The 26,165-nt window shown below is 38.8% G+C and overlaps 1 protein-coding gene across 1 annotated transcript in view; it reads left to right on the top strand.

Moving 5' to 3' along the window:
- Positions 1–26,165, top strand: part of COL4A1 (collagen type IV alpha 1 chain) — a 207,521-nt gene that overhangs the window by 173,235 nt on the left and 8,121 nt on the right. Inside the window, 6 exon segments of the mRNA XM_042445763.1 lie at positions 10,757–10,890; positions 14,600–14,672; positions 15,523–15,594; positions 15,749–15,877; positions 17,737–17,835; positions 19,233–19,445. Of these exon segments, the coding sequence (XP_042301697.1) occupies positions 10,757–10,890; positions 14,600–14,672; positions 15,523–15,594; positions 15,749–15,877; positions 17,737–17,835; positions 19,233–19,445 (720 nt within the window).

The following is a 26,165-nucleotide window of genomic DNA, read 5'->3' as shown; positions in this document are numbered from 1 at the left end:
TAATTCCTAAATACTTAGCCTTATTTTTTATATTAAATCCAGAAATTTTACTCAATTCCAAATTCTCTTCTTTACTTAGATTCTTTGTTATAAATGATGTTTTAGATTGGTTTATCTTCAGACCTGAAACTTCAACAAATTCTTGTAAAATCGATGTCAGAACACTTATACTGTCTAGTGGGTTATCCAAAAAACAAATCAGGTCATCAGCGAAGGCTCTTACTTTAAATTCATGTTCTCTTATTTTGACTCCTTTTATGCCAGGGTTAGATCTGATGTAATTTAACAAAACTTCGAATGCAACCACAAACAAAAGTGGGGATAGGGGACAGCCTTGCCTTGTGCCTCGCTCTATTTTGAAATAAGCAGTTCTTTCATTGTTCACTATCAATTAAGCCTTTTGCTCTGTATATACAGCCAATATCCAATTGTAAATCTTGGTTCCCAGATTCATCCATTTCAATATTTCCTCCAAATAGCTCCAATTAATCCAGTCAAATACTTTTTCCTCATCCACCAGCAACATAGCCAACTTTTTATCATTCTGACGCTCATATTTTTCAATAATATTTAATACTATCCTGATATTCTCTTTACTTTGTCTGAATGGGAGGAATCCGCATTGATCTATATGTATATTCAGAACTTTCCTTAATCTTTCAGCTAATATACTGGTATAAATTTTATAATCGGGATTGGTCAGGGATATAGGTCTGTAATTAATAACGTCGCTTTGAGCGTTATTGGGTATCAATACAACCAGGGCCTCCTTCCAGGTATCTGGAATCCCATTAACTTGAATATTATTCATAGTGTCTCTTAATGGTTCCCTAATAATATCTTCTAGTTTTTTATAAAAAAAAAACTGAAGGGAGCCCATCAGGACCTGGAGATTTGCCCAATTTCAAGTTCCTAGTTGCTTTTGAAATCTCCTCACTAGTAATACACTGCTCCCTCGGGTTACGAAATTAATTCGTTCCGCGGCCGCTTTCGTAACCCGAAAAGCCTTCGTAAGCCGAAATGCCATAAGCGCTAATGGGGAAAAGCCGCGATTCCGTGCGAAAAAGCCGAAAAAAGCACCAAAATTTTTTTCGTAACCCGAAAAACATTCGTAACCCGGAACAATTATTTCCTATGGGATTTTTTCGTATCCCGGAAATTTCGTAACCTGGGTATTTCGTATCCCGAGGTACCACTGTATCATGGTTTATTAAATCTCTTTCTTCTTCTTTTAATACTAAGGAGTCTTGCTTTAACATAAATCTTCTTAATTTCTCTCTCCCTTCCATAGTAGTATCCATTTTGCTATATAGTTTCTCAAAATAGTTTCTGAAGAGCTCCTTAATCTTTTTTTGGTCTGTTACTTTCGTCCCTTCATGTTCGATGTGAGTTATTATTTTTTCCCCCGGTACCTTCTTAGTCTTGACGCTAATACTTTTCCAGCTTTATTATCGCTTTCAAATTGTTTTTGTTTTAACAATACCAATTTATTTTTAATCTCCAAGATATCTAAATTCTTCAGCTCTTGTTTTAGAATTTCCACCTGAGTTTTTAGTTTAATGTCCCCTCTTTCTTTCCATTCTTTATCCTTCTTTTCCAGCTCATCTTTCAATTTTTCTCTTTTTTGTAAAGCCTTTTTTCTTTTTTTTCAACATTCAATTTGATTACTGCCTTGGCAGCATCCCATAAAGTTTTAAGCTTAATATCCTCTGTTGTGTTTTCTTTAAAATATAACTGTAATGCCTCTCTGGTTTTCCTTACTACCTCTTCATCATCCAGTAAGTTCCAGGGAAGTCTCCATAAGGTATCTTTTTTTGGTTCAAAAAAGTCCAACAAAATTAAGTTATGGTCAGATAGACCCGATGCTTATGTGTTCATAGATCTTATATAAGGTAAAATTCCTTTAGATCCCAAAATTAAATCAATTCTCGAAAATGAATCGTGAACTTCGGAATAAAATGTATAGTCTCTTGTTTCTTTGTATTTGTATCGCCATACATCTTGCAAGGTAAAATTGTCAGCTAACGAAAAGAAAGAATTTGGGAGTTTCCCCTGATTTTTCCTGATCTTCCTATTCTTATTGGACTTTCTATCTAATTCAGGACAAATGACAGCATTGAAGTCCCCTAAAAGTAAAATATTGTCATAATGAATTTCTTTCAGATCTTCATGAAGCTTCAGGGAAAAAATGTCTCTATTAACATTGGGTGCATATATTCCCACAGCTAAGAATTTTATATTCTGAAATGACACTTCAACCGCTATATAGGATCCCTTTCATCTTTAAAGATTTCTTTAGAGGGGAATTTGTTATTAATATATACAGCTATTCCTCTTTTTTTCCCTCCTTCCAGAGATGAACTATAACAATGCCCCAATTTGGGATTCCTTAATAGTCTCTCTTCCCGTATTTTAATTTTGGTCTCTTGTATACAAATTAAGTCCCCTTTTAGTTTTTTCAACTGATGAAAAATTAGATTCCGTTTATATTTCGAATTTAGTCCTTTCACATTCCAGGATATCACTTTCACCATTTCAACGAATAAAATTTCTCTTATTACAAAAAAACAAAAACAAAATGTAATTCTTGTTTTAGTTGTTGTGCCACCCCTTCCGCCCTTTTTATTTATTTATTTTTCCTTTTATTTATTTATATATTTTCAAAAAATAAATTTTATTGTTAAAAAAAGAAGGCAAAACTAAGAGACACTAAAGTCTCTAACTAAAGATCCGGTCCAAAAAAAAAGGGGGGAAGGAAATGCACAGGTCAAAAATCTCCAAGTAAGTCGTTTTGTTTTCTACCAGTGGTAAGTCCTGGTTTTCAAGCTCTCCAAATTTTTTATCATCCACTGGGTCTACAACTCCATCTTCATCTTTATCTTCTTCTTCTTCACTCTCTCTCTCTTCATCCTCTCTCTTATTTTTATCATCTTCTACTTTTGACTTATTTTTCTTCTTATCATTTGAGTTCTGATTATATTTTGGTCCATTCTTAGTGTTTTTCTCTTTACTGTTCATATGCTCTTTCCTTAGTTTCTGCTCCATATCTCTTGCTTTTTCAATGGTATCAATTCTATATCTTTTCTGTCGATACATAAATGATAAACCCTCAATTCTCTCCCACCTGTATTTCAAATTTAAGTTTCTTAAAAGAGCAGTAAGGTTCCTGTATTTTTGTCTAGCTAACATAATTGAAGGCGCAATGTCCTTAAAAATTTTAGCTTCCTGATTTTCCACTAAGAAGGAGTTATTATAACTCTTTTGCATAATCATATCTCTTAGTCTGGACCTAGTGCAACAAATCACAATATCTCAAGCCAGATTTTTATCCTTCGCTTGAATAGAATTAATCCTGAAGATTTTGTCCGTCTCTGTTTCAATCCTTTCCAGGGAATACCCTATAAATTCAGCTAGTGGGGGCAGAATTCTCTCATATAGATATTCTCCTGGTTTTTCTGTCACTCCTCTAATTTCCATACATCTATCCCTATATTTAAATTCATTATTCATTTCCTTCCATGATTGCTGATCTTGTTTCTTGCTTAATTCTATGGATGATTTTTCCAGAATTCAGTCCTTTCTTTGACTTTCTCTATCTCTTTCTGGTTCTTTGAAATGTCTGGATTCATTCTTTCCATTCTTTTAGCAAAGAATCCATCTCTTTCTTCAAGTCTTTCCTCATTTCTGCTCTTAGCTCTTTAAGTTCTTTCCTGTGAGTCTGACTTGATTCTCTGAGATCCTCTTTTACCTCCAATCGTAGCTCCTTCATTTCTGCTCTAATTTTTCTTATTTCATCTAAGACTAACATGTTTGGGTCAGTCACTTTAATTCCTTCCTCTGTTGACCCCCTTCTCTGGAAGGAGGTCTGTATATTTGTCTGTGTAAATCCTTTTTTGGAAAAAGCCATTGTGTCACTATTTTCTATCTGATCAATAAGGGAAAGAGAGAATGTTAGAAGAAAAGGAAACTCCACTAAAAATTCTCCCCAAATTATGTTCCTTAAACATCCATTCTTGCATGTATATATAAGAACTTACCCCTACTAGTTCTGATTACAGTAAGATAACAAAGATCTAAGTATTTTGTAGCTAATACTCAAAACAAGCTATTCAAACTTATATCATTTCCTCAGACTGTTCCATTAACATTGGGGTAACATTAATATATCCACTCATTTCAATTTACACAACTGCATATAATTATATATTATAAACAAGAAGGAATGCAAAGCATTTAAATATATCTACCAGTCCACAGTTCAATACTTAAATCTTACTCTTTCTCTTCTTCATGTAGAATATCTTGTTTCCATAAATCTTCTTGTTTATTTTCCCTTTTTATCACAAAGTCCCTTAGTCCAGGCTTTATATTTCTTTCAGTTCTAAATGCTCTTGCTTCAACCTTGCAGGAAAATTGTCCTCCTCCCCTTCTTTTTATTGCAAAGTTACACAGTTCAAGAGTGACGCAGTTCAAAAGCCTCCATTGCTTTTCTTCCCTTTCTAATGTTACAAGTAGGATTCTTGTTGTTAGTAATTTTCTTAAAATAATGAAAAGAAGAACCCACACTGTCCTTGTTACAGCTGTCTTTAACAGAGTCAAAATCTATTTGTTTCCTGCTTTGATTCCTCACTCCCTTCACACCTGCTCAATATATTTTATGTTTTATGTTTTAAAGTCTCTTTCAGGTCTCTTCTAAGCCCCCTCACTCTCCTTTAATTTAATTCTCTTCAAGCTTAAATCAGCCAGTTGCTCAAGTCCAATTCAGCTCTTTTAGCCATGCAAAGGCAGGGTCCGTCAATGGCAAAAAGAAAGCACAAAAAAAAATCAAACCCCCACTCTTATAGGCTCTAGTAGAACAGTCCTTCAAGCCTCACTACTCGCAGTTCACTGTTCTGGTCTCACCACTCCTCTTAAAGCAGAAAGGAGACTATCCTCCAAACAGCATATGTCCTCCAAACAATGTATGTTCTCCAATTGTCTTTAGTCTCAGAATTCTCTCCACTCTCTCCTCCAAACAGCATATGTCCTCCAAACAGTGTATGTTCTCCGATTGTCTTTAGACTCAGAATTCTCTCCACTCTCTCCTCCAAACAGCATATGTCTTCCAAACAATGTATGTTCTCCAGTTGTCTTTAGTCTCAGAATTCTCTCCACTCTCTCCTCCAAACAACATATGTCCTCCAAACAATGTATGTTCTCCGATTGTCTTTAGACTCAGAATTCTCTCCACTCTCTCCTCCAAACAGCATATGTCCTACAAACAATGTATGTTCTCCAATTGTCTTTAGTCTCAGAATTCTCTCCACTCTCTCCTCCAAATAGCATATGTCTTCCAAACAATGTATGTTCTCCAATTGTCTTTAGTCTCAGAATTCTCTCCTCTCCTCCAAACAGCATATGTCCTCCAAACAGTGTATGTTCTCCAATTGTCTTAGACCAGAATTCTCTCCACTCTCTCCTCCAAACAGCATATGTCCTCCAACAGTGTGGTGCTCCAATTGTCTTTAGACTCAGAATTCCTCCACTCTCTCCTCCAAACAGCATATGTCCTACAAACAATGTATGTTCTCCATTGTCTTTAGTCCCAGAATTCTCTCCACTCTCTCCTCCAAACAGCATATGTCCTCCAAACAGTGTATGTTCTCCAATTGTCTTTAGACTCAGAATTCCTCTCCACCTCTCCTCAAACAGCATATGTCCTACAAACAATGTATGTTCTCCAATTGTCTTTAGTCCAGAATTCTCTCCACCCCCTCCAACAGCATATGTCCTCCAAACAGTGTATGTTCTCCAATTGTCTTTAGACTCAGAATTCTCTCCACCTCTCTCCCCAAACAGCATATGTTCCTACAAACAATGTATGTCCCAATTGTCTTTAGTCGCAGAATCTCTCCATCTCTCTCCAAACAGCATATGTCCTAACAAACAATGTATGTTCTCCAGTTGTCTTTAGTCCAGAATTCTCTCCACTCTCTCCTCCAAACACATATGTCCTCCAAACATGTAGGTTCTCCGATGGTCTTAGACTTAAGAATTCTCCTCCACTCTCTCCTCCAACAGCAGATGTCCTCCAAACAATGTTGTTCTCCAATTGTCTTTAGTCCCAGAATCTCTCCACTCTCTCCTCCAAACAGCATATGTCCTCCAACAGTGGTAGTTCTCAAATTGTCTTTAGACGCAATTCTCTCCACTCTCCTCCAAACAGCAATGTCCTACAAACAATGTATTTCTCCAATTGTCTTTAGACCAGAATTCTCTCCACTCCTCCTCCAAACAGCATATGTCCTACAAACAATATGTTCTCTCAATTGTCTTTAGTCTCAGAATTCTCCACCTCCCTCCAACGCATAGGTCTTCCAAACAAGTAGTTCCTCCAATGGTCTTTAGACGCAGAATCTCTCCACTCTCCCTCCAAACAGCATATGTCCTACAAACAATGTAGTGTCTCCAATGCTTTAGTCCAGAATTCCTCCACTCTCTCCTCCAAACAGACATAGGTCCTCCAAACAGTGGTGTTTCCAATGTCTTTAGACTCAGAATTCTCTCACCTCTCCTCCAAACAGCATATGTCCTACAAACAATGTATGTTCTCCAATTGTCTTAGTCTCAGAATTCTCTCCACTCTCTCCTCCAAACAGCATATTCTCCAACAGTGTATGTTCTCCAATTGTCTTAGACTCAGAATTCTCTCCACTTCTCCTCCAAACAGCATATGTCCTACAAACAAGGTATGTTCTCCAATTGGTCTTTAGTCTCAGAATTCTCTCCACTCTCTCCTCCAACAGCATATGTCTTCCAAACAAGGTATGTTCTCCAATTGTCTTTAGTCTCAGAATTCTCTCCACTCCTCTCCCAAACAGCATGGTCCTCCAAACAGTGTAGGTTCTCCAATTGTCTTTAGACTCAGAATTCTCTCCACTCTCTCCTCCAAACATGTATGTTTCTCCAATTGTCTTTAGACTCAGAATTCTCTCCACTCTCCCTCCAAACAGCATATGTCCTTCAAACAATGTATGTTTCTCCCTTGTCCTTTAGTCTCAGAATTCTCTCCACCTCTCCTCCAAACAGCATATGTCCTCCAAACAGTATATGTTCTCCAATTGTCTTTAGACTCAGAATTCTCTCCACTCTCTCCTCCAACACATATGCCTACAAACAATGTATGTTCTCCAATTGTCTTTAGTCTCAGAATTCTCTCCACTCTCTCCTCCAACAGCATATGTTTCCAAACAATGTATGTGCTCCTTGTCTTTAGTCTCAGAATTCTCTCCACTTCTCCTCCAAAACGCTATGTCCCCAAACAGTGTATGTTCTCCAATTGTCTTAGACTCGAAATTCTCTCCACTCTCTCCTCCAAACAAGTGTTAATGTTTCTCCAATTGTCTTTAGACTCAGAATTCTCTCCACTCTCTCCTCCAAACAACATATCCTCCAACAGTGTAGTTCTCCGATTGTCTTTAGACTTCAGAATTCTCTCCACTCTTCCTCCAAACAGCATAGTGCCCCCAAACAGTGTATGTTCTCCAATTGTCTTGTAGACTCAGAATTCTCTCCACTCTCTCCTCCAAACAGCATATGTCCTCCAAACAATGTATGTTCTCCAGTAGTTTTTAGTCTCAAAGTTCTTTCCACTCTCTCCTCCAACCAGTATATGTCCTCCAAGCTGTGTATCCTCCAAATGTATTTAATCTCAAAATTCTCTCTTACCACTTTCTCCTTCGAACAATATATGTCCTCCAAACGATATATGTCCTCCAATTGTCTCCACTCTCTTCCTAAATCCCCCAGCTACTCAATTGATCCTTCTTCATTCAATTAAAGAAATGCTAAGGACGCTTCTGTCCTGAGGTAGTGCTTACACTAACTCAAGACAGAAGCGTCCTTAGCATTTCTTTAATGGCCTCCCCTTAGTAGCTTTATCCCAGACGCCCCATGCTATCGCTTTTCATTAGGGTGTGGGCTATGAAGGAGCCGCCGAACGGCTACAGCTCTTCGGTCCTCTCGGTCGGCAAAGAAAAAAGGAGAGGAAAAAAAGCAACTCTCCCCAACGCCAACAATGAAAAGACTCCCAACGAGCCTATCAGGTTACCCTCTCTTCTCCAAAACAGGTACAGACAGGAAAAAAGGCAACCCCATTCCATCAAGAACCACAGCTATGGAGGAGCAGTCAGGAGCCCTCCTAACCTGCATCCTCCTCTCAGCACTTCACCACCGGAAGTCCCAGACAGTTCCTTTAAATAAGTGTTTATGTATCAAGTTCTCATTGATTGCACTCTACTTGCTCTAAGAATACGGTTGCCATAACTGTCAACCTCCAAACCAGGACAAATGTAAACAAATGTAGGACAAAATTTAGGCTCAAATGTAGGGCTTTTTTTAAAATGGAGGACACACGAACTAAAAGGAATTTAATAATTTAATAAAACATTAATATAAACGCATGTTTCTTAGGCATGCTCAAAATGGAGGACATTTTGGCATTATTCCTAGACAGATGGCACAAATGTACTTCCCTTTCTGGCTAACCCCCCCCCCCCATTCCAAAATACAACAGCACATTTGAACATTGGACATGGCTTTATTTAATATGGCAATCTCTTGCATATTTCAGAGGCTTATTGGATAACCAAACCCTCTGGGTTTCATACTGAACATGGGTTCACATGTGCATATTTAACATGTCAAGGTGGTTTAACAAGAAGTGGATTGGCCCTCGGTTTCAGGTTTCTTGTACCAACTCTACTTCTCAGAAGTGTGTACTTGGTCAAGGCACTTTGGTTTTTCTTCACTGGGCAAGAGTTTGTAAAAATCAGAGCAACTTATTGGCCATGCCTGAGAGGCTTGCTGATATCAATACAATCATCATCACCATCATTGTCAAAACAAGCAGACTTGTCTTAGCATTAAAAGCACAAAGAATACACCAGTCTGGATTAGGTATCATTAATTGGAAATAAAAGTCCACAAAACATGAACATTGAACCAAAGGCAGTCTCTTCTGCCACTGCAAACTACATGTCCCACCCCCAAGGATGCTTAGCATTTGAGAAACAACAGGCAGTCTCTTTTTGCCAGCAAACTACATATCCCACTCCCAAGGGCGCTTAGCATTTGAAACACAACAGGCAGTCTCTTCTGCCACTGCAAACTACATGTCCCACTCCCAAGCACCCTTCTCCTTGCCCCCCGCAACCCCCCCCCCAAAAAAAACCCTCACCCCCTTTATTCCCCCAGGTATGTCTCAACTTACTGTAAGGGGGGATTTGTGGGTCAGATCTCTTGCAAAGTCTTTTTCTTGTCTTTTGCATGGGGGCAAAGGCCTGAGAAGCCCTGGATCCCTGAGAAGAAGAGGAGGAGGGCTTAGAGTGCGAGGGTAAATAGATAGAGGGTTAGATAGAGGTTGGAGGGGGGCTTAGATGGAGAGAGGGGGTAGATAGAGGGGGGGTTAGAGAGGGGACAAGTCAGTGTTTGGGGGCTTGGGGAGGGGGCTTCCCATGGCCAACGGGGGCGATCCTGGGAGGACCCTAAGGCCCAGGAGGGGCATGGAAGGTGCCCTCCAGTCCTGCCGCTCCCCAGGTGCCAGCCCCTTCCTCTTCCACTTCCTCCTTCTCCTCCCAGCGTTTCAGGGCCCCTTCCCTCCCTGGAAGAGGAGGAGGAGAAGCCGGGGAGGAGGAGGGCAGGGCACAGGAGTCCCAGGAAAGGGCCCTTTCCTTCCCCCCTGGCCAGGCTGCCCCAGAGGCCAAAAAGGCTGAAAATGGCACCATGGGGTGCTCCCCCCCCCCCAGCAGCTTTCTAGGACGGTGGCTACTGCTGCCGACCTGCTTGTTCCTCCTCGTTCTCTGGTCACCGCCTTCACGCCTTTCTGCGCACCCGCCGCAAGCACAATGGAGCAGAGGCAAGTCCTGTCTGCAGCCTGCTCCTTGAGAGGGCTGGCCAATAGGGAGCAGGGCAGACCAGAAGAGCCCACCCCCTGCCAGCTCCAGTCCTGCTGACCTCCCTCGGCTCGGCACTTTAAAAGGGAGGCAGCGGGACTGGGAGCCTCGAGCCAGGCAGCCATCCGGGACCTGAGGAGGGCAGGACGAGACCGGGACCGCCCCCCAGAAAGTGGGCCAGTCCTGCCTCCTGGTGGGATATGGCAAGCCTATCTAAGAGCTGGATTTGTAGTTGAGACTTGTAACTGGATTTCAGGCCTATAACATGTATTAAATCAGGCTGACTTTTTAAAAAAAAAATCATGGAAAATAGAAATAAGTTGCTTGCTGTCATAACAAATAAGAGTGAACATTTGGTTTACAGTCAATAAATGGGTAGCAGCCATAAAGAAATTTTAAAATTGCATTTATGTTTTGCACTTTTTATTTCTATATTACTTTTAAAGCTATTAAAAACAGTTTATTTGGGACCCACCTGAGACGTAGAGCTTTATATTACTCAATATAAATATATGTTTTGATTCTGCAACCACACAGTATGACGGCATGGTACATTTTGTTTTCCATAACCATAGTAACTGTTACCACATCATGTTGAAAGGCATTGCTTTATTTCAGTGCCATTTTTTCTAGTTTCCACAAGACTAATATGGTATTATGAGCCATCATATTCATATTATGTACTTGGGGCATTATCATTGTTCGTATGCATTCTTTACATATAAGTATAGCCTGAAGTGTAGCTGGGCATTATTTTGCTAGATAATTATTTTTTCTTCTAAAACAAATATTCTCAGTAAATAATTTTTCTATTTCTATTTTAGGGCCTCCTGGTCCTCAAGGATCTTCTGGGGCTCCAGGGCTATCAGGGGCAAAAGGAGAAAAAGGAAGTGCAGGTTGGCCAGGGCCACCTGGGAGACCTGGACTGAAAGGAGACCCGGGAGCTCAAGGAATCCCTGTAAGTTAATCTGAGGAACATGAAAGCGAGTATAGTCTCATGGCATAATATGCAATGGTTTCCAATTTATTATTATCAGTTAATGGTTGTAGATACAGTCTTTTTTAGGCAGAGTCCTTGGAATCACAAAACACTGTTTTTTCTCAGAGTATTCCCTCTTCTTTCAAACAGATTTTGTGGTAAGCACAAAAGGGGCTTCAGGCAGCATGTTGCTTGGACGTTATCTGTTCCTTCTCTGGATTTGTTCACCACTCTCCCACCCACCTATCTACTTTCTATTCTCAAGACATTCCATGGAAGACGTTCTTGACTTCAGGATGACACCTCTCTTTACAGCATCAACAGTGCTAATTAAAATCTTTCTAATGATGAGAAGCCACCTTGCCATTTTCTTTTTAAAAATAAATTATTAAAAGCTTTAAAACATGTTAACATTGCACAAATTAAGGAAAAAAGAAGATAAAGAGAAGATAAAGAGAAGAAAAAAGTTACTTCCAATTTTCCTTTTGGCAATTATATATGCATATAGTTATTAATACCTCTCCTTCTCTAACAAATTTCAGCACATTCCCTTCTTTCAATTGGCTTATTCTTTCTAATCATTAAAACCAAAAGCTACCAAGTAATTTTCTTATTATTATTATTATTATTTGCAAAAAGTTTATAACGGGATTCCAGTCTTTAAGAAATGTCACTAACAACCTTTCACTGATCAAACAGACAATTTGCCCATTTCTGCTAAATCTGTCAATTTCAACAATTGTTCCTTCAAACTGGGTCGTACTGAATTCTTCCGTCTTTGTGCATACAATAGTCTTGCTGCCTTGGTCATATATTGAAGTAATCTTCCATTACTCTTTTCCAACTGTACATCCATCAGTCCCCACAGAAAAAGATCTGGTTTTAATTGAATATTAATCCTCTACATCATAGAATCATAGAGTTGGAAGAGACTACAAGGGCCATTCAGTCCAACCCCATTCTGCCATGCAAGAAGTCTCAATCAAAGCATCCCCAACAGATGGCCATCCAGCCTCTGTTTAAAGATCTCCAAGGAGGGAGAGTCCACCACTCTCCAAGGAAGTATGTGTGTATCTGCATCCAGAATTTTTTTTACCTTTTTCACATGTCCCCCACATATGATAAAATGTCCCTTCATATTCTTCATATTTCCAGCATACACTAGAAACACCTTTCTATATTCTAGACAATTTCTGGTGTTATGTACCAATGATACATCGTGTTATATATATATATATATATATATATATATATATATTACATTATATTGATAATTAATTGAAAATAATATGATTTAATTACATTCTCATTATGTTTAATGAAATAATATATTTAGCAAGCCCTCATGCCCTTGGCCATCCTGAAAAGTGGCCCCAGTCTGACCACAGTTATTCTTCCCTTATATATGAGGATGACATGAAACTCAAGGACTGTCTTCTTGACTTCCTTCTTCAGAGGTCCTGAAGACCTGAAGGCTTTCTATATGGGCCCTCTGTGTCCATGGATTCATTATCCATAGATTTAACCATCCATGGCTTGATATTATTTTAAAAAATAAATTCCAAAAAGCAAACCTTGATTTTGCCATTTTATATAAGGTCACCATTTTACTATGCCATTGTATTTAATGGCACTTGAGCATTCACGGATTTTGGTATCCACGGAGCTCCTGGAACCAAAAGCTACTGTATACGAAAGGCCCACTGTATTTAATTGTATTCTGGGATGCAATGTTGTAAGTACTGTCTCTGGTTACCCCTATGATGTATATTTCCTGAGATGGTAGCACTCCACAATGTACTGGTTTATACCATTTTCTGAACTGCACTAAACCCCTTGTTGGGGCCTCCCCTTGGGCCAGTGGGGAAGTTTACTTAGAATATTGACTTGGAAAATTATTTTACTGAAATGACATCATTTAGACAAATGTTAGGATTTATTACTTCGTCTTTGAACCCCAAGCTACATATTGTGTGTAAAGATAATGTTATCAAAGAAGCAGCCATGTTAGTCTCTTGCATTGCAGCATAAAAAAAAGACAGTGGACAAATAAGAAATGTAGCATCACTTTTAAGATGAACTGGTTTTTATTTTAGCATGAATATTCATAGCATAAACCACTTCTTCAGATTTAGTACAGAATTATAGTAAGGCCTCGGGTTATAAAGTATATTTATACAATTGTCGGAGTGGGATAGAATGTTGTTGTCGTTGTTGTTGTTGTTTGTATCCTGCTCTTTCCCCAGAACTGAAACCAAGAGCAGCGCACAATATTAAAAGAACAGTACAGTACAATTAAAACCATTAAAAAGTTGTACTTTAAAATAGAATTAAATTGTTACAATATTAAAATAGATTGTAATAGGATTTAGAAAGATGCAAATCTTGTCCCTTGCCCTAAATTGTCAGTGGTCTGGGTAAGGTGATTCAAATCTTTCAGATCTTTACAGTGGTCAGTTAGTGTTGCTATGTGAAAATTATAAATCTGCTTAACAAAATTCAGTTTCTCTGGATTCAAAACGCTCTCCAAGAAAATTCCTTTTGTTATATGTGCAGTAGCAAGGACTCTTGTACTAATATAGGTAGTGTACCATGCAGCCTTTGTCTTTATTCATACCTCTGCTAAGGGATTGGAATTTGCAAATATAATTAACTTCAGCAGTTTCTCTTTCAAGTCTTCCTTAGTTAATTTCCTTGTTCAAGAACCACGACCAATAAATCCCATACTGTATGTCCAGGAAGGTTGAAATGTTTTGCAACTGGTTTTTTGATATTTCCATTTCTAATGTTGGAATATGTGTCCATTAATACTGTTGTGTAGAGACTGTCCTGTTTGTCCAGTGTAGAGGGGCATTGCTGGCATAAGATGGCATAGCTCACATTGGCGGAAGAGCAAGTAAAAGGAACTCTGATGTTATAGGTGATATTATTGGTCCCAGAGTAGATATGGGGACAGAGTTGACATTTGGGTTTGTGGCAGAAACTTGTGGCAGAGTCTTGTCCCTTTATTACCATCCATGGTATGTATCCTGTTGTAAATGAGTAGTTGTTTAAGACTGGGTGGCTGTCTTCAGTTCTGAGCATAGGAGCCCAGGTTTCAGTGGTGGACAGAATTGCATTTGCACAGTTAAGGCTTGTGCACCAACTGCATCTGTTCCTTGAGATGTCAGATCTGACCATGATGACACATAGTTACATGACATTTGGATTATTGTAATGTGCTCTACGTGGGGCTGCCTTTGAAGAGTGTTCGGATAATGCATGAATAATTTGCATCATGAAAATCCTGTCAAGGTAAGGTTCAACTGGACTGAAAGCTAAATGGAAAGGGATCCAGATGACCAGTATCATCCAAAAAACCCTGAACTTTGTCCTGCCATCTTTCTCAGATGCAGCAAACATTGTCACCCATTCATTTTGTGTGCAGAATCTGATTCTTCTGGCTGATAATTTGAGGTTTCACAGTTTCTCATCCTTTCTCTTGTTTGCTTCTATTTTGGCATGAACTGGAGCTACCATGCTGATATTACATCTTTGTTTTTATGTATTAACTCCTATTTTATCTTTTGAATGCAGGGAACCAAATATGGACTTTTATTTGATTTAAGAACTAATTCACACATCACTTTTGTCCAAAATCCTCTGAATGTCACAACTGAGAGTTTGTGGGTTTTCTTCTCTTGTACAGGGCAATGTTGGCTTCCCTGGAGCTGCTGGTCAAAAAGGTGACATTGGAACTCCTGGAATACCAGGCCCTCAAGGTATGACAGAGAATATTAATAGCAAACATTGTCCCTTGTTTTTGTGTCACAGCAAAAAGGAAATAGTCTTTTAGGCTAATTGCAATTTACAATGCATGATGTAATTTATGGCATCATCACTCAATTCAGTAACTATAAGATGAACATGAGAATAGAACTGGCTGCAAAAGATTCGGTTCTTACCAATCTTCATGTCTTAATTTTGTGAATGGAAAAATAGTTTTCTCTCTCTCTCATTCAGAAGCTGACAAGGTCCAACTAGAAGTTAAGAGGAATACATATTCTTGGTGTTAAGCCTGTGTTTTGCTCCACAAGCATGATTTTTTTCAGGAATGTATCCCTAACCAAATTTGCAAGCCTCAGCTCAGTGACCAATGACAAAACAAAGCATGCTGAATACAAATGTTAGGACAATCGTGTACTGTGACAAACAGATATCTTTTGCTACTTGAGAAAATACCTAATCAAAAACATGCTAAATATTGTTTGACCATGAAAAAGATTAATTTGGCTCAATGCTATGGAATTCTGGGAATTGTAGTTTTGTGAGGCATCAAGCTTCCTCTGGCAGAGAGCTTTTGTGCCACAACAAACTAGAATTCCATAGCATTAAGCCATAGCAGTTAAAAAGGTGTCAAACTGGATTATTTCTCCAGTGTGGAAGCAGTCTAAAATAATATGTTGGAAAATATTGGGACTATACCTCAGTGTAATGCATTGAAAACGTGAAAAAAGAAAAAGGGGGGGATGAAAAGCCTCTGGGGGAGTTTATTATTTTGTATGGGTAATGTGATTCAGGTAAATGAAGAACTCCATATTGTAATAGTATGAAGGTTGTCTTTCTCTCCAGGTCCAAGAGGTCCTCCAGGAGTCCCTGGACTCAAAGGAGAACAAGGTGATCAAGGCTTTCCTGGAGCAAAAGGTAGGTAATGGCATAGTAAATCTTAGCAACATATCTGGTTATTTTGAAAAGATATTTTGAGTTTGTGTGAAGAAGACAGACTGTTCTTGGCAAAAGTGGCAGAATCTTTACAGCGGAATCTGACCTTGTACTTTTCATTGCATCTCTTTGACAGGCTTCCCAGGCCCACCTGGTCCTCCAGGCCCTTTCCAACTTCTGAAAGGTGAACCAGGCTTACCTGGTCTGCAAGGCCCACCTGGCGCTAAAGGATCCTCTGGTCCTCCAGGACCAAAAGGACAACAAGGTGAGAAGATGGAGCCTGAGAGCAAGTCTAGAATTTCTGTGTTACTTCTCTGGTTCCGCTCAATAGGTTTCTGAAACTCTAGTCTAATCCAGAAACTTTTAATAAATTTACTCCTATCTTCCTAGTTAGCCTGGTTTTGCACAATATGGGACTTTCGTTTATGTTTAATTATGTTTGAATTAGCATGGTAATTTGCTTGAGGAACCTTGAGAGAGGGATTTCTGTCATTATAGTTTCTATAAAAGAAATAGCAAGAAAATTCTGATTCACACAACTGCCTGGATGTCTGTGTTCCAAAACATACTGCAGAAATAATCTAGTTTGAGACCGCTTTAATTACCCTGGCTCAGCACTAGAGAATCCTGGGAATAGTAGTTTATTATGGCACCAGAGCTCTCTGACAGAGAAGGTTAAATGTCTCAGTTCTCAGAATTCCCTAGCATTCAGCCAGGGCAGTTAAAGCAGTCTCAAATTGGATTATTTCTGCAATGTATTTTGGACCTGTATGGTGACACCTGTATTCAAATACTGATTTTTGTATTGTATACACATATACATGCCATTAATGAGTCACTAACGGTATCCACTAGTGCAGCTCAGACCTTTTCTGAACAGGAGTGACAGCATCATCTATAGGAATATCAGGGTTATTACTCTGGCAGATTACTAAGAATTTAATGAAGATTTCAAATTTTACTATTATAAAAATGGATCTTGATATAGAAGATACTTTACCACATCTTGATATAGATCTTCACATAAAAGTATCTTTATACAGAAACATAGAAGAACTTGGAAAATCAGGAAAGTAATCAACTGAACAATCAACATACTCCTTTCCTTTTCTTTGGTTGGTGTCCTACGTTACGGTAGTTGTACAAATTCCTGATCATTTGGATTTCCTTTTAAAAGCTGATGTTTACATTTCAATTGGCTGAAGATTATTATTATTATTAAGCTTTATTTATATAGCGCTGTAAAATAAAGATCTTTTGTTAAAGTTCGATTTGCTTTACAAGTTGAGCTTGCATGTAAGAAATAAGCAGAAAATAACACAATTGCAGTTATGCTCACTCTAACAAACTAGATATGTATGTGCTGCTGTTCAGAATCCTACCAGCTCCTAGCAGCATAGCAGAGAATAACAGCAGCACAATTAAAAATAAAATATATATTAACAGAGTCAGCCATTCCCCCCCCCCCCCCCTTGGCAATAGCAACACTACTGGCATTGCTAGTTATGGAGCAGCATGCTTACAGTGTTCCTGCATTAGCCACGCACAGGCAGGACTGTGCCATATTGGGCAGTGGGGAAGTGACTCCAAGATCTTATGTGCACATGAAAATGACAACCTGCCAGGATCAGGGGCCTCACAGTATTTTTCACTTAATGAATCCTTCTGGTGCAGGTAATGAGAGCCCAGCAATTGAGAATCTCCAAAAATTCTTACATATGCAGGTTCAGATTGCCTTATGCCACTCACATGTGTACACACAGCTAACAATGGTAAATGTTGTGTTTGACTGCACAATACAAAGAAAACAAAGAAGATTCAAGAGGAGGGGGAAACCTGGTAAGGTATCCTATGCCAGTAGTGTTTGCACCAATGTAATAATACACCATTTAAGGTCTAGAGATGCTCCAGGAAAATCTGTACTAGCATAGGTTCAATATATAATGATACAGAAAACTCATACCAATCAGTGTAAAAAGAGCATCTTGAATGAACTAAGGACGGATTTGTACATCTTGTATCTAATATGTAGAAAACACAAATTTGTCTAAATCAATGTGTACCTTATTACAAACAGAAGGGAATCTATAAATAAATTGTAATGGCACATCTTCATTTCAACAGGTGTGACAGGCCCTTTTGGTTTAAATGGTTCCCCAGGACTTCCAGGATTTGATGGAACACCTGGTCAGAAAGGAGAAACTGGCCCTGTTGGCCCACCAGGCAAGTCTGTTTTTCTTCTATTGCCTTGTCTTGTATGAGCCTGCAGTTATCATAACTTTCTTTTAAAATTAATACAGTGGGGTGAATTTAGGAGACATATTTTAGGGAAATCTTTTTTTTCTTAAACTATTCTTATTAACTAAATATGTCCTTACCTCACAAGAATAAATATCTAGGGCATTGTGGAGGGAAGAACTTTGTTTCACTGCAGGACATTAAAAAAAAAGGTGGAGGGACAAGAAAAATAAAAGCCCAAGGATACGTTTTCCCAAGCCTTCTTTTTTGTCCTTTATGAAAAATTGCTTCAGTGTCCCTCTCCACAATTCATTACCTGTATTTGAAGCAATGAAAAGAGGGCTTTATATTTTCATGACCATACATATGTGCTAAACTTAGATATTTCAAGTCTTCCATGGATTTCTTGTTCCTTCAAGATCTCAAGAGCTTACATGAAAGAATCATGGAAGGGAAAATCCAAAACACAGCATGCAGTTGTCTTTGTACCTTTTCCTGCTTCCATTTTCAAGTAGTTACTAAGTACTGAAGTCAAGAGAAAGTGGAAATTTCTGTCCATGAATGTCTCTTTTCTGAGTGCGATAGAAGACATTCATCCTATACATACTTATCAGATTGCCCTGGGGGAATTATGATTACAGTACATATGTGGGTCTCAGCTAAAACTTCCTCAAACATAAAAATATAAGTTTGTCATATTAGCAGTTCATATTATATTTAATGGAACACCTCCACCACTATTATCAGGAAAATATTGATTAAAGGAGCAGTCTTGTTTTTCCACATTGATCTGGAAAATAGATGCTCCTCCCTCACTGCACATTGTGAGGCTAATCATAATCTGAAAATTGCCTGTGTGCTCCAGGAAGAGGTGCCACCTGAAGATGGAGAATACAGCCTATGAGACTCAGGGCATGAACAGACAGGCCAAAATAAAGCTGCTTCAGGTCACTTTGGAGATATGCTATTTAAACGACACAGGCATCTTAAGAGGCCAGAAGCTGCGCCAAAGCTGTGCTCTAGTCCTTATGACTGGAATGTGGCTTTGGCATGGCTTCCAGCCTCTTAGGACACATGCAGCATTTAAACAACATACTTCCAAAGTGACCCGAAGCAGCTTTATTTCAGCCTTTCTGTTTGGACCCTCAGAAAACTTAAATTCACAACTTCAAAAATACTTGCTTTTCTTATATAATAATAGAGAAAAGCTAGTGTGCATTTACAATTCATCCTGCTCTGTTAGATAATCTTTCAAGGTAAAACTGAGACTTTATAAAAGTACTGAAGAAAAAAGTAGTGGCTTAGCAACTGAGCCATTAAACATAAACATACACTTCTTTTCCTAGTATCACTGTCTTAAACATGAGGTTTCTTTCTTACAGGTCCAAGAGGCCTACCCGGTCCACCCGGTCCTGAAGGTGTGCCAGGGTCTATGGGTCCACCAGGCAGTCCCTCTGTAGCTCATGGCTTCCTTGTGACCCGACACAGCCAAACCATTGAAGAGCCACCATGTCCTTCTGGAACGAGACTAATGTTCAATGGATATTCTTTGCTTTATATACAAGGAAATGAACGGGCCCATGGCCAGGACTTGGGTAAGTGATTAAACCCAACAAATCCAACTGAATGTATATGCTTTTTAGTACAATGCTTTTTAGTACAATGGCTTATTTACCTTTGCTATAATCAGTTGCTCTAAGTAAAAATGGTAGAAGACTATGCCTTTCTACGGTGTTTTATGAACTTATGCAACAACTAAGAGCAAATGGACATATTCATAGTCTGCCAAAGATAAGTGTTAACAAATGGTGTCCTGGAGAATGTGGTAAATTAGGCTTAATCAAAATATGAACATTGTAATAAATGTAAGCTTGGGAGGGGCAGGACATTTTGCTTTCCTAATAAATCAAATTTGCTGGAGAAAGCAGGAGCACACTTATTCTCAAGAACCCTCTCATAACCAGCTGACAGACAGGCCCATCTGGATGATGGATGCTTTCTTAGGAGAGATCTCCTGCTTTGCCAGGCCTGCCCTACCTAACATTGAGCAGCAGGGTTGCATCAGAACCCCATAAGATCACAATTTTTTCTTACTTCTTATCTTTATTTGACTCCTTTCTTCTGCTTGCACAAGTGTCTTCAGATAGGCTTCAGAGAGTAGGAGTATTTGTTATTACACATTTTATCTTCCTACTGCACAAAATCTGTCTAGCTCCACATTCTGTTTCCTGCTAGGTATCTTGTATTTTGGTTATAATTCCTAGATGTGGGAAAGGATGTTCCTTACATTATTTGCCACCAAAAAGCAACCAACTAACCACTTTTTAAAAATAATTATTATTTTTCCAGAGCTTTGCACAGGTTATTCTTGCACAAGTTAAAGCATAGAATAGAAATTTACCATTTTGTTTAACAAGGTCATTACTAATCATCCCTAACAGAAATACCTCCGGAGCAAAAGGAATTTGAATCTTTAGGTCTATGCTTAAACATTTGTGTATTTTAACCCAAAACTGTTTAGCTATTTTACATGTCCACCATATATGGAAATATGACCCAGTCTTTTCCTGGCACTTTCAACAGGTGGGGTTTGTGTTTTTATACATATAAGATAGTTTTTGGGGGGATAAGTGCCACCTATACATCATTTTATAGACATTTTCTTTTAGTTCCTGTGAGGTCGTATTTTTAAGCCCTTCGTCCATACTTTAACCCATTCCTCATAGTCCAAGTTATGGCCAACATTTTGTGCCCATTTTATCATTAAGTGTCTAATTATTTCCTCTTCTGTATCCCATTCTTGTAACATCTTACAGTATCTAGAGATCAATTTCGTTTTCCCCTTCATTGTAATCTCTTCCCACTGTGTTTTTTTGTTTTCTATCCCGTTTAGCTTCTTATCAATTTTCCATTTTTCATATAATTGTCTATGTAGATACCAATGGCATGTTATACCAATTTCTTTAAGTTCTGCCTGGGATCTCATTTTTGCTTCACCCTCTGCAGTGTCTATCAGTAAATCTGAATAGCATAACCACTTAGGCTTTGCAATACATTCTTTACTAAAAAAAGCTTCGTGTGGTGAGCACCACCGTGGAATAGATCTACATAGTCTTGTTTTCAACTTTTCCCATACAAAAATTAAAGCTTTTTTCACAATATGATTCTTAAATTCCTTATGTATCTTATCCTTTCCATAGAAAACATAACCATGCCACCCATATCTCATGTCCCCCCCCCCAAGGGCTAGAACTTTTTCATCATTTAACAAAATCCAGGTTGAAAACCAACTTAGAGCTGATGCAAAATAATACAATTTCAGGTTCGGAAGACCCAAACCCCCCCCCTAGTTTTACAATCACACATAACCTTCTGATTGATTCTGGCCCTTTTTCCGTTCCAAACAAATTTTAGAATATCTGACTGCCAATTTTTAAAGGGTTTGAGGGAATGCAGAATAGGAATGGCTTGAAACAAAAACATGATTTTGGGTAATACATTCATTTGTATTACCGAAACCTTCCCAAGAAGAGATAGTTGTAAATTCTCCCAATTCTTTAAGTCTGCTTTAATTTTCTCCCATACCTTTTCGTAATTGTTATGGTAGAGATCAGTATTTTTGTTTGTTAATTTTATACCTAAATAGTTAACTTCCTTTTCTATACCAAAACCGCTTTTTGCTATTAATTCCTGTTCTTCTATTCTAACTATATTTTTTGTTATCATTACAGATTTTTCTTTGTTCACTTTTAAACCCGATATTTCCTCAAAATCATTCAGAATACAGAGGTACCCCGGGTTACGAAATTAATTCGTTCCGCCGCCGCTTTCGTAACCCGAAAAGCTTTCGCAAGCCGAAAACCCATAGGCGCTAATAGCGAAAGCCGCGATTTGGTGCGAAAAAGCGCCGAAAAGCACCAAAAATTTCTTTCGTAACCCGAAATAACCTTCGTAACCCGGAACAGTTTTTTTAATTGATTTTTTTTCGTAACCCGGAAATTTCGTAAGGCGGCGCATTCGTATCCCGGGGTACCACTGTATTCATTAAGGGCTTAATTCCTTTCTTTGGGTTTTCTAATATAAAGACAATGTCATCTGTGAATGACCTCAGTTTAAATTAATACTTTTTAGTTTTTATACCTTGAATTTCCTTCTCGGCTCTTACTGTGTTGCATAAAGCTTCCAAAATGAAAATAAAAAGGAGGGGGGATAGAGGACACCCCTGTCGTGTACCTCTAGCTATCCTGAATTCTTCTGATCTTCTTTGGTTTATAATCAATCTTGCCTTTTGGTCATTGTATATTTCCTGGATTCGTTTGGTAAATACAGGTCCTGCGTTGACTTTTTCTAACATAGTGAATATAGTGTCCCAACTGACATTATCGAAAGCCTTTTCTAAATCTGTGAATATCAATGCTAATTTCCTTTCATTATGGCTTTCGAAATATTCAATCACATCTATAATAACGCGTACATTATCTTTGATCTGCCTTTGCGGTAAGAATCCCAGTTGGTCTTCTGTTATCCAGCTTTTTAGAACTTTCTTCAACCTCTCTGCAAGGATTACAGCAAATATTTTGTAGTCAGTGTTCAAAAGGGATATTGGATGGTAGCTCTTCATGTCCATTGGATCTTTATTTTCTTTTAGCAGTAATGTGTTATTTGCGTTGTTCCATGTCTCCGGGTATCTTTTAACCCCAATGGCATTAAATGTTAACTTAAGTGGTAACATTAGTTCATTCTGGAATTTCTGGTAATATTCTGTTGGGAAACTGTCGGGGCCAGGCGTCTTTCTTTTTTACCTTTCTTTATTGCCTCTATTACTTCTGCTACACTGATTTGACCGTTTAACATATTTCTTTGCTTATCATTGAATGGCGTTAAGCCTGCTTTATCCAAGAATTTATCTAATTTATCTTTTGGTATCTGATGTTTTTTATACAGATTGGTATACTGTAAAAGCTTTTGAATGCCTCCTTGATTACTGATTGATTCATCGTTGTTTTTCCTCCTTTAGTCTTAATCTCCATTATAATATTCCTTTCTTTATGTTTTTTTAATCTATATGCTAGCCAATGGCCAGGTTTATTCACTTTATCAAAGAAGCTTTGTCTCATATATCTAAGTTTGTTTTGTATCTCTTCATTTTCTTCAAACTCTATTTGTTTTTTAAGTGTTTTAATTTCCTTTCCAACAGTTTTACTCATCTTTTGTTCATACAGCTCTTTTTCTTTCTGTCGTAATTTTTGATACAATAAATTCAGCCTTTCTCTTTTTCTTCTTTTTAATATTGAGTTTTGCTGAATGAAAAAGCCTCTTGCAACGGCCTTTGATGCCTCTCATACAGTAGTTATATCTATGTCGTCTTTTATGTTTTCTTGAAAATAATGTTTTAACATTTCCTTCCTTTTTTTCTGTATTTCTTCTTTAAATAAAAGAGAGGAATTTAGTCTCCACATAAATTCAGTTGATTTTAATTTCACTACAATTTCGATGGGGTTATGATCGGACATAGTTCTTGGATGGGAATCCATTGATAGTATATCTTTACAAAATGTCTTAGAAGCCATAAAGAAATCAATTCTAGATAGGCTTTTGTGTCTTTCAGAGAAATAAGTGAAGTCCTTTATATTTGAGTCTCCAGACATCTATCAGAACATGTTCATCCGCTAGTTTCTCAAAGGCTTGAGGAGGTTTCCCTTGTGTTCTTTTTTAGTTTCAGATTTACGGTCTAATTCCGGATTGATCACACCATTCCAGTCTCCCATTATCAGCACTTTGTCGTAGTTGTCATTTCTAAGTTCTGAATTAAATTTGGAATAGAACCCATCTTTCCTGTCTAGTGGAGCATAGATCCCCACCACAAGTTGTTTCCCTTCCAAGAAATCGACTTCAATGCCAATATATCGCCCATTGTTGTCAGAAAAAATGGTTTTTGCTTTAAATCTATTATTTACATAGATGACCACCCCTCTTTTTCTTTGGGTGCTTGCTGCTATAAATTCAATTCCCAACCTATTATTTTTCAATAAACGAATGTCTCTCTTGTTTATATGCGTTTCTTGTAAACTAATGACATCAAGTCTTTGTTTAACTAAATAGTGGAAAAGTTTTTTACGTTTCTGCGGGGAATTCATTCCCCTCACATTCCAAGATAGTATTGACTTTCTGCATTTTTAGTTTTGTTGTAGTTATTTATTTATAAATAAAAACAAAATTATTTATCTTCTTCTAAACCCTCTTCTTCCTTATCTTTTCCTTTTTCCTCTTCTTCCTTATTCTCCTCCGCTTCAAATTCAGTTGATCTCTTTTCTAGAACTTCATGATATTTCTTAATAAAGTCCTTCATTTTCATCACCGAATTAATCCTAAATTGTTCTGATTTAAATCTAAAAGAAATTCCTTCTAATCGTTCCCATCTGTAGTTAATATTGTTCCTTTTCAAGAGAGTTGTCAGTGGCTGATAGTCCATCCTTTTCTTTAAGATTCTCACAGGTATGTCCTTAAAAATAATTAATTCTTCTCCTTCCACTTCTAGTTTGTCTTCATAACTTAGGTGGATAAACTCATCTCTGGCTTTTTCCTTGTAAAATAAATGATTATATCCCTGGGCAATTTCTTTTGTTTTGCTATCTTTGAGTTTATCCTAAACATTTTGCTTATTTCCCATTGAAATTGATCTAGGTCTGTTCCCATGTACTCGGCTAAGAGAGGTGTCAAATAATCGTACAGATCCTCATTTTCCTTCTCTTTCAATCCTCTTATTTTAATGCAATTTTCTCTTTGTTTTAAATCTTGTATTGCTCTCTCATCTAGATCTTTCTCATAGTTTTGTTCAATGTCCGTCACTCTCTTATTAATTTTGTTTGTTTCTTCCTCAATTTTTCCCATGTTCTTCTCCAACTTTTTTACGTCTTCTGTTACCTTGCCTAAAATGTCCTTTATTTCTTTCGATTCAGATCTTATTTCTTGTCTTATCTCCTGTTTAATTTCTTTCCTCATTGCGTTCATGTCCCTTTGCGTTGCTTTAATGTCTTCTTTCATCTCAAGATACATTTCTTTTAATTCCTCTAGTAAAGACATCTGGTTCGATTGCTTAGAAGTTGATTCCAGTGATGGTCTTCTATGTGAAGCTGAATCTTGTTTTGTTTTCCTTGTATTCATTTTGATATCTTGGCTCTTTTTTTCCTCCTTTCCCCCCCCCCCCCCCCGCTTTCTCCTTAGGTCTCTCTCGCTGTTTTGGCCTCTGCTTTCCCCGCTATCTCCTTGAGTCTCTCTGGCTGCTTTGGCCTCCGCTTTCCCCGCTGTCTCCTCAGGTCTCTCTTGCTACTTTGGTCTCCGCTTTCCCGACTATCTCCTTGGGTCTCTCTCGCTGTTTTGGCCTCCGCTTTCCCCACTATCTCCTTGGGTTTTCCTTGTTGCTTTGGCCTCTGCTTTCCCCGCTGTCTCCTTGAGTCTCTCTCACAACTTTTGGCCTCCGCTTTCCCCGCTATCTCCTTGGGTCTCTCTCACTGCTTTGGCCTCCGCTTTCCTTGCTATCTCCTTGGGTCTCTCTCCCGGCTTTTGGCCTCCGCTTTCCCCGCTTTCTCCTTGGGTCTCTCTCACGGCTTTTGGCCTCCGCTTTCCCCGCTGTCTCCTTAGGTCTCTCTCGCTGCTTTGGCCTCTGCTTTCCCCGCTGTCTCCTTGGGTCTCTCTCACAGCTTTTGGCCTCCGCTTTCTCTGCTGTCTCTTTGGATTTCTCTCGCTGCTTTGGCCTCCGCTTTCCCCACTGTCTCCTTAGGTCTCTCTCACGGCTTTTGGCTTCCGCCTTCCCCACTGTCTCCTTAGGTCTCTCTCGCTGCTTTGGCCTCTGCTTTCCCTCTGTCTCCTTGGGTCTCTCTCACAGCTTTTGGCCTCCGCTTTCCTCACTGTCTCTTTGAATCTCTCTCACTGCTTTGGCCTCCGCATTCCCCGCTATCTCCTTGGGTCTCTCTCGTTGCTTTGGCCTCCGCTTTCCCTGCTGTCTCCTTGGGTCTCTCTCACGGCTTTTGACCTCCACCTTCCCCACTGTCTCCTTAGGTCTCTCTTGCTGCTTTGGCCTTCGCTTTCCCTCTGTCTCCTTGGGTCTCTCTCACAGCTTTTGGCCTCCGCTTTCCTCACTGTCTCTTTGAATCTCTCTCACTGCTTTGGCCTCCACATTCCCTGCTGTCTCCTTGGGTCTCTCTCGCTGCTTTGGCCTCTGCCTTCCCCGCTGTCTCCTTGGGTCTCTCTCACAGCTTTTGGCCTCCGCTTTCCCTGCTGTCTCCTTGGGTTTCTCTCACTGCTTTGGCCTCCGC

Source organism: Sceloporus undulatus, chromosome 1 (assembly GCF_019175285.1).
Source record: "Sceloporus undulatus isolate JIND9_A2432 ecotype Alabama chromosome 1, SceUnd_v1.1, whole genome shotgun sequence".
Taxonomy (NCBI): Eukaryota; Metazoa; Chordata; class Lepidosauria; order Squamata; family Phrynosomatidae; genus Sceloporus; species Sceloporus undulatus.
Note: the sequence above shows the minus strand (reverse complement) of the source record. Positions and strands in the feature narration are given on the sequence as shown.